The sequence below is a fragment of the Haliotis asinina genome, chromosome 3, assembly GCF_037392515.1.
Source record: "Haliotis asinina isolate JCU_RB_2024 chromosome 3, JCU_Hal_asi_v2, whole genome shotgun sequence".
NCBI classification, from domain to species: domain Eukaryota; kingdom Metazoa; phylum Mollusca; class Gastropoda; order Lepetellida; family Haliotidae; genus Haliotis; species Haliotis asinina.
Genome location: NC_090282.1, coordinates 88,747,397 through 88,757,148, shown reverse-complemented (window position 1 = coordinate 88,757,148; position 9,752 = coordinate 88,747,397). Strand labels below are relative to the sequence as shown.

Here is a 9,752-nt window from a genome sequence, read left to right as displayed (position 1 = left end):
CCCTCCACTACCAGAATCCTTCACTACCCGACGATGTACTCCACTACATGACCACGCGCCTGTTCTCTATGTACCACCTTCCTATCTGAACCTGTACCATTTCACTATCCGACGTTGTTTCAGGCAACTACCCGTAAATTTACTTCTCCACTACTCGAACATATTCTTGCTATATCCCTACACTACCTGACTGCGTACAATGATAGTTATTAGACCCGTAGACACCGGTTAAAACTAACAGGACTCCAGGCGGCCCAGGCAACCGGTCGTACAACAGTAAAGTTTACAGACCCCATTGCCCAAATACACAGGCCGTATGCTCAACAGAGGCTGTCGTGCAGCGCCTCTAACAACAAACATAGTAACCATGCAGGGGAACGGCCCTGTGGCCCTCGTTACCCACTCTGTGTATTTCGATCGCCAAACATACACAGCTGACGACCAGTTCAACTCTACCGACTATCGTCTCAGTCAGTATGGTAAGTAGCCTGATCATTGTAAATCAAACATATCCACAGTAAACTGACCAACTGATTTAATTGTTGAATATTATGCTAGTTTAGTCGGAAGTGTTTTTGTTGGACTCGATATAAACTGTCTCAACAGCACCAACTGTACGCCGTGTAATACCTGATCAGCGTGATCGATCTTTGAATGTAGGTCTCCAACACTGACTTGTGAACAACTGGTGCTGCAGGCGACTCCACACGCCTGGAATGGCAGTGAGATTGAGTTACTGTCTTGATACATGTAACATGTTGCATATCGCTGATGTATATACTATTCGCCATGGCTGAGTTCGGAAGATTTCTGCATAACCTATAGTAACTGCAGTCGAAACTAACATTGATATAAGCAGCCTCGTAAACTCCGACAATAAAACCCGAGATGCTATGTGATGAGATTTAGTGTGGCTGTTTACCATGGGGAAGCGACCTCCGTGAACAATACATACGCTTCTTGGTAGAAATCGTGTTATTACGTAGGGTATTTATCCGTGCGTGCAGAATGAAATTAACTGTTGTTACACAGTTGCATTTTCTTCTGACAAACTCTGGCCTTTGGCGTGATTAGCAAACGCTTTATGCTGTGGTAAGATAGAGATAAGATTAACTGTATGGGCTGACGTAGAACAAACAGACCAGTTTGTGTAAAATAAATGATACAGGCTATGCGGGGTGAGATAATAAGGAATGTTGTGTGAAATAGTTGAATAGGCTATGTAGGGAGGAATGCATGGTATATACTGTGTTGTGTGAAATAGATGGTATATACTGTGTTGTGTGAGATAGTTGAAAAGGCTATGTAGGGAGGAATACATGGTATATACGAGGTTGTGTGAAATAGATGGTATATACTGTGTTGTGTGAGATAGTTGAATAGGCTATGTAGGGAGGAATGCATGGTATATATTGTGTTGTGTGAAATAGATGGTATATACTGTGTTGTGTGAAATAGATGGTATATACTGTGTTGTGTGAGATAGTTGAATAGGCTATGTAGGGAGGAATACATGGTATATACGAGGTTGTGTGAAATAGATGGTATATACTGTGTTGTGTGAGATAGTTGAATAGGCTATGTAGGGAGGAATGCATGGTATATACTGTGTTGTGTGAAATAGATGGTATATACTGTGTTGTGTGAGATAGTTGAATAGGCTATGTAGGGAGGAATACATGGTATATACGAGGTTGTGTGAAATAGATGGTATATACTGTGTTGTGTGAGATAGTTGAATAGGCTATGTAGGGAGGAATACATGGTATATACGAGGTTGTGTGAAATAGATGGTATATACTGTGTTGTGTGAGATAGTTGAATAGGCTATGTAGGGAGGAATACATGGTATATACTGTGTTGTGTGAAATAGATGGTATATACTGTGTTGTGTGAGATAGTTGAATAGGCTATGTAGGGAGGAATGCATGGTATATACTGTGTTGTGTGAAATAGATGGTATATACTGTGTTGTGTGAGATAGTTGAATAGGCTATGTAGGGAGGAATGCATGGTATATATTGTGTTGTGTGAAATAGATGGTATATACTGTGTTGTGTGAAATAGATGGTATATACTGTGTTGTGTGAGATAGTTGAATAGGCTATGTAGGGAGGAATACATGGTATATACGAGGTTGTGTGAAATAGATGGTATATACTGTGTTGTGTGAGATAGTTGAATAGGCTATGTAGGGAGGAATACATGGTATATACGAGGTTGTGTGAAATAGATGGTATATACTGTGTTGTGTGAGATAGATGAATAGGCTATGTAGGGAGGAATACATGGTATATACGAGGTTGTGTGAAATAGATGGTATATACTGTGTTGTGTGAGATAGTTGAATAGGCTATGTAGGGAGGAATACATGGTATATACTGTGTTGTGTGAAATAGATGGTATATACTGTGTTGTGTGAGATAGTTGAATAGGCTATGTAGGGAGGAATACATGGTATATACGAGGTTGTGTGAAATAGATGGTATATACTGTGTTGTGTGAGATAGTTGAATAGGCTATGTAGGGAGGAATACATGGTATATACGAGGTTGTGTGAAATAGATGGTATATACTGTGTTGTGTGAGATAGTTGAATAGGCTATGTAGGGAGGAATACATGGTATATACTGTGTTGTGTGAAATAGATGGTATATACTGTGTTGTGTGAGATAGTTGAATAGGCTATGTAGGGAGGAATGCATGGTATATACTGTGTTGTGTGAAATAGATGGTATATACTGTGTTGTGTGAAATAGTTGAATAGGCTATGTAGGGAGGAATACATGGTATATACGAGGTTGTGTGAAATAGATGGTATATACTGTGTTGTGTGAGATAGTTGAATAGGCTATGTAGGGAGGAATACATGGTATATACGAGGTTGTGTGAAATAGATGGTATATACTGTGTTGTGTGAGATAGTTGAATAGGCTATGTAGGGAGGAATACATGGTATATACTGTGTTGTGTGAAATAGATGGTATATACTGTGTTGTGTGAGATAGTTGAATAGGCTATGTAGGGAGGAATGCATGGTATATACTGTGTTGTGTGAAATAGATGGTATATACTGTGTTGTGTGAGATAGTTGAATAGGCTATGTAGGGAGGAATACATGGTATATACTGTGTTGTGTGAAATAGATGGTATATACTGTGTTGTGTGAGATAGTTGAATAGGCTATGTAGGGAGGAATACATGGTATATACTGTGTTGTGTGAAATAGATGGTATATACTGTGTTGTGTGAGATAGTTGAATAGGCTATGTAGGGAGGAATACATGGTATATGCGAGGTTGTGTGAAATAGATGGTATATACTGTGTTGTGTGAGATAGTTGAATAGGCTATGTAGGGAGGAATACATGGTATATACTGTGTTGTGTGAAATAGATGGTATATACTGTGTTGTGTGAGATAGTTGAATAGGCTATGTAGGGAGGAATACATGGTATATACTGTGTTGTGTGAAATAGATGGTATATACTGTGTTGTGTGAGATAGTTGAATAGGCTATGTAGGGAGGAATACATGGTATATACTGTGTTGTGTGAAATAGATGGTATATACTGTGTTGTGTGAGATAGTTGAATAGGCTATGTAGGGAGGAATACATGGTATATACGAGGTTGTGTGAAATAGATGGTATATACTGTGTTGTGTGAGATAGTTGAATAGGCTATGTAGGGAGGAATACATGGTATATACGAGGTTGTGTGAAATAGATGGTATATACTGTGTTGTGTGAGATAGTTGAATAGGCTATGTAGGGAGGAATACATGGTATATACTGTGTTGTGTGAGATAGATGGTATATACTGTGTTGTGTGAGATAGTTGGTATATACTGTGTTGTGTGAAATAGATGGTATATACTGTGTTGTGTGAGATAGATGGTATATACTGTGTTGTGTGAAATAGATGGTATATACTGTGTTGTGTGAAATAGATGGTATATACTGTGTTGTGTGAGATAGTTGAAAAGGCTATGTAGGGAGGAATACATGGTATATACGAGGTTGTGTGAAATAGATGGTATATACTGTGTTGTGTGAGATAGTTGAATAGGCTATGTAGGGAGGAATACATGGTATATACGAGGTTGTGTGAAATAGATGGTATATACTGTGTTGTGTGAGATAGTTGAATAGGCTATGTAGGGAGGAATGCATGGTATATACTGTGTTGTGTGAAATAGATGGTATATACTGTGTTGTGTGAGATAGTTGAATAGGCTATGTAGGGAGGAATGCATGGTATATACTGTGTTGTGTGAAATAGATGGTATATACTGTGTTGTGTGAGATAGTTGAATAGGCTATGTAGGGAGGAATGCATGGTATATACTGTGTTGTGTGAAATAGATGGTATATACTGTGTTGTGTGAGATAGTTGAATAGGCTATGTAGGGAGGAATGCATGGTATATACTGTGTTGTGTGAAATAGATGGTATATACTGTGTTATGTGAGATAGTTGAATAGGCTATGTAGGGAGGAATGCATGGTATATACTGTGTTGTGTGAAATAGATGGTATATACTGTGTTGTGTGAGATAGTTGAATAGGCTATGTAGGGAGGAATGCATGGTATATACTGTGTTGTGTGAAATAGATGGTATATACTGTGTTGTGTGAGATAGTTGAATAGGCTATGTAGGGAGGAATACATGGTATATACGAGGTTGTGTGAAATAGATGGTATATACTGTGTTGTGTGAAATAGATGGTATATACTGTGTTATGTGAGATAGTTGAATAGGCTATGTAGGGAGGAATGCATGGTATATACTGTGTTGTGTGAAATAGATGGTATATACTGTGTTGTGTGAGATAGTTGAATAGGCTATGTAGGGAGGAATACATGGTATATACGAGGTTGTGTGAAATAGATGGTATATACTGTGTTGTGTGAGATAGTTGAATAGGCTATGTAGGGAGGAATGCATGGTATATACGAGGTTGTGTGAAATAGATGGTATATACTGTGTTGTGTGAGATAGTTGAATAGGCTATGTAGGGAGGAATACATGGTATATACGAGGTTGTGTGAAATAGATGGTATATACTGTGTTGTGTGAGATAGTTGAATAGGCTATGTAGGGAGGAATACATGGTATATACGAGGTTGTGTGAAATAGATGGTATATACTGTGTTGTGTGAGATAGATGATATGTGCTGTGTTGCTTGAGATATAGACTATGTTGTGTGAGATAGGTGATATAGACTATGTTTTGTGAGATGGATGATATAGACTATGTTTTGTGAGAGAGATTATATATGCTGTGTTTTGTGAGATAGATGATATATGCTATGTTGTGTGAGCTATAGAGGATACTAAACTCGCTTCCGTGTAATACCATTTTTATTCATTAATGTGTTTAATGAAAATGGTATTTTACGGAAGCGAGTTTAGTATTCTGTTTATTACTCGCCAACATAAATTGACAGAAACTGCGGCGAAATTGCCTATAGTGGGAGGACACTCAGCTTTCAAGTCAAGCAAGGTCTAGTAAACTCGAGACATCAACATTAGCATTGTGACGTCACACCTTTGAACCATTTTGACATCATACGTCAAGCGGTCTTACACTAGTGTAATATTGAAGTGAAAATATTACACTGCAGCATCTTCAACGGGCGAGTAATAAATTATATATGTGTGTGGATGTGAGATAGTTTGTATTTAGTGCGTGGTTTATGATATATGTAATATGGGTGTGTGATGTGAGACAGATTGTATTGAGTGCGTGGTGTGTGATATATATAATATGGGTGTGCAATTTGAGATAGTTTGTATAGCATTTCATTTTAGAATATATCGACTCTATAATCCGTGATATCATATAGATAATATCGACAATTATGTTTGACGCTGGTAATGAAGAAAATGCTGTGTGACATTAATAGTGTGATTATTTTGTGTTTTAGGGGTATTATAGACTGAAAATATACTGTGATATATAGACTGTGCAGAGTGACAAGGTAGACCTTGAACGGTTTTATGATAGCCAGAACAGGACCGTTGAAGGCAATACTGTGCAGAGTGACAAGGTAGACCTTGAACGGTTTTATGATAGCCAGAACAGGACCGTTGAAGGCAATACTGTGCAGAGTGACAAGGTAGACCTTGAACGGTTTTATGAAAGCCAGAACAGGACCGTTGAAGGCAATACTGTGCAGAGTGACAAGGTAGACCTTGAACGGTTTTATGATAGCCAGAACAGGACCGTTGAAGGCAATACTGTGCAGAGTGACAAGGTAGACCTTGAACGGTTTTATGAAAGCCAGAACAGGACCGTTGAAGGCAATACTGTGCAGAGTGACAAGGTAGACCTTGAACGGTTTTATGATAGCCAGAACAGGACCGTTGAAGGCAATACTGTGCAGAGTGACAAGGTAGACCTTGAACGGTTTTATGATAGCCAGAACAGAACCGTTGAAGGCAATACTGTGCAGAGTGACAAGGTAGACCTTGAACGGTTTTATGAAAGCCAGAACAGGACCGTTGAAGGCAATACTGTGCAGAGTGACAAGGTAGACCTTGAACGGTTTTATGAAAGCCAGAACAGGACCGTTGAAGGCAATACTGTGCAGAGTGACAAGGTAGACCTTGAACGGTTTTATGAAAGCCAGAACAGGACCGTTGAAGGCAATACTGTGCAGAGTGACAAGGTAGACCTTGAACGGTTTTATGATAGCCAGAACAGGACCGTTGAAGGCAATACTGTGCAGAGTGACAAGGTAGACCTTGAACGGTTTTATGAAAGCCAGAACAGGACCGTTGAAGGCAATACTGTGCAGAGTGACAAGGTAGACCTTGAACGGTTTTATGAAAGCCAGAACAGGGCCGTTGAAGGCAATACTGTGCAGAGTGACAAGGTAGACCTTGAACGGTTTTATGAAAGCCAGAACAGGACCGTTGAAGGCAATACTGTGCAGAGTGACAAGGTAGACCTTGAACGGTTTTATGAAAGCCAGAACAGGACCGTTGAAGGCAATACTATGTGAGGTAGGTGTGAGGTGACGATTACTTACGGCACTGATAAGTATGCGGAATTCTAAACTACCACCATGTTATAAATACCAACCTCAGGATCAGCTCTCTGATAAAACCTGTGAGGGAGGAGAACAACATCCGTTGCAATAAGCATAAACATCTCCTTGTGCGAGCCACACAAAACTATTGAATCCAAACTCCATGAGTATTTTATCAACGGTGCATAAAAGAGGAACTCGAGAAACTATGTGTGATCTCCACCAGAGGTTTGTAAACTACACTCGTGCAATGAATGAATGTGAATAGACTACCTATGTGTGGGTATGATGTAGACTACCCTGTGTGCGTGTGATGTAGACTACCCATGTGTGGGTGTGACATTCACTACCCATCTGTGGGTGTGACATTCACTACCCATCTGTGGGTGTGACATTCACTGCCCAAATTTGGGTGTGATATAGACTACCTATGTATGGGTGTGACATTGACTGCCCATCTGTGGGTGTGATATAAACTACCCATGTGTTCGGGTGAGATAGATAAGCAATGCGAACGAGAGACAGGTACTCGTGTGTGCAGTGTGATCTATACATACGGCGGAATGTTTCTATTGAAGCCCTGTATGTTGTGAATGGGTAACCCATATAGAAACTGGATGTTTTGAGGATACACATTTTCTATATACGTGAGGATTTTGTTGTATACTACTTATATATGCCCTGTATTTTGAAATGATCTCCCGCAGAGCGCATATGACTTTCATTTGTAACGTGCTCCTATCGCCACCACATTCCTCACACGTCAGACGTGCTGCTTAGGGATCCTAAGACCTTCCATCCGATATAGGTAGATCTGCATGACACTGTGAGGAGGGGCATATTGACAAGACAATGTTTTAACAGCACATTCAGGGTGGACGCCGCTCTGAAGGGTCTTGAATGTCGACAACGCCCTGGCGTGGAGAGCTGTACACCACTGGAGGAGTTATTTGTTGTAGTCGGCTATAAAGCAGGTCGTATATTGATAAGCTGGACGTGGGCGACAGGCTGATAGCACTGAAGTCCTTCCACTGATCTGTGGCCAAAGAACAATTTCACTTTTAGAGGCAATCGCATTAAGTGAGATACAGAGGCAGTCGCTTTCAGATGAGAGACAGAGGCAGTGGGTTTCAGATTAGATACACAGGCAATCACTTTGAGATGAGATACAAAGGCAATCGCTCTGAGATGAGATACACTGGCGATCGCTCTGAGATGAGATACACTGGCGATCGCTTTGAGATGAGATACAAAGGCAATCGCTCTGAGATGAGATACACTGGCGATCGCTCTGAGATGAGATACAAAGGCAATCGCTCTGAGATGAGATACACTGGCGATCGCTCTGAGATGAGATACACTGGCGATCGCTCTGAGATGAGATACACTGGCGATCGCTCTGAGATGAGATACACTGGCGATCGCTCTGAGATGAGATACACTGGCGATCGCTCTGAGATGAGATACAAAGGCAATCGCTCTGAGATGAGATACACTGGCAATCGCTCTGAGATGAGATACACTGGCGATCGCTCTGAGATGAGATACACTGGCGATCGCTCTGAGATGAGATACAAAGGCAATCGCTCTGAGATGAGATACACTGGCGATCGCTCTGAGATGAGATACACTGGCGATCGCTCTGAGATGAGATACACTGGCGATCGCTCTGAGATGAGATACACTGGCGATCGCTCTGAGATTAGATACACTGGCAATCACTCTGAGATGAGATACACTGGCGATCGCTCTGAGATGAGATACACTGGCGATCGCTCTGAGATGAGATACACTGGCGATCGCTCTGAGATGAGATACACTGGCGATCGCTCTGAGATGAGATACACTGGCGATCGCTCTGAGATGAGATACACTGGCGATCGCTCTGAGATGAGATACACTGGCGATCGCTCTGAGATGAGATACACTGGCGATCGCTCTGAGATGAGATACAAAGGCAATCGCTCTGAGATGAGATACACTGGCAATCGCTCTGAGATGAGATACAAAGGCAATCGCTCTGACATGAGATACACTGGCGATCGCTCTGAGATGAGATACACTGGCGATCGCTCTGAGATGAGATACACTGGCGATCGCTCTGAGATGAGATACACTGGCGATCGCTTTTAGATAAACATAGATAAACATAAAATGAAGAAAAAAACCCATAGCATTTCGCACTGAACGGCCAGTAAGATCATAATGGTAGTTCAGTGAATGACAGATAATCTACACACAGAAGGGCCCTTGAAGAGCATGCAACCGTCATTCCGATAGTTCCAGGAAGAACATACAACTGTTACATTAATCGGCAGGAAGAAACTAGAATCGTTAAAGCTCAGGGAGAACCACACTACCTTTACATTGAAGAGACAGTGAAGAACATGAAACACTGAAAGATGAGGGAAAACGTACCGCCATTATTTTGTTAAGTAACAGAAGAACTGAATGGTCAGAGTAGAATATACAACGGAACCATCGAAGGTCTGGGAGGATCATACAGCTGCTACTTTGATAGGTATCAGAAGAACATACAACCGTCACATTTAGGGTGAGTGTAGAATATACAACCGTTGCTTGATAGGTAACAGAGCGTGTCAGGGTGTACATACAACCGTCACACTGAAATGTCAGGGAAGTACATACAACCGTCACACTGAAATGTCAGGGAAGTACCTACAACCGTCACGCTGAAATGTCAGGGAAGTACC

The 9,752-nt window shown here is 41.0% G+C and overlaps 1 protein-coding gene across 1 annotated transcript in view; it reads left to right on the top strand.

The window, feature by feature from the left end:
• The first annotated feature begins 342 nt into the window (after positions 1 to 342).
• Positions 343 to 9,752, top strand: part of LOC137278709 (gelsolin-related protein of 125 kDa-like) — a 30,900-nt gene continuing 21,490 nt past the window's right edge. Inside the window, exon 1 of the mRNA XM_067811223.1 lies at positions 343 to 479. Coding sequence (XP_067667324.1) covers positions 477 to 479 — 3 coding nt within the window. The 5' untranslated portion in view covers positions 343 to 476. The remainder of the gene's footprint in view (positions 480 to 9,752) is intronic.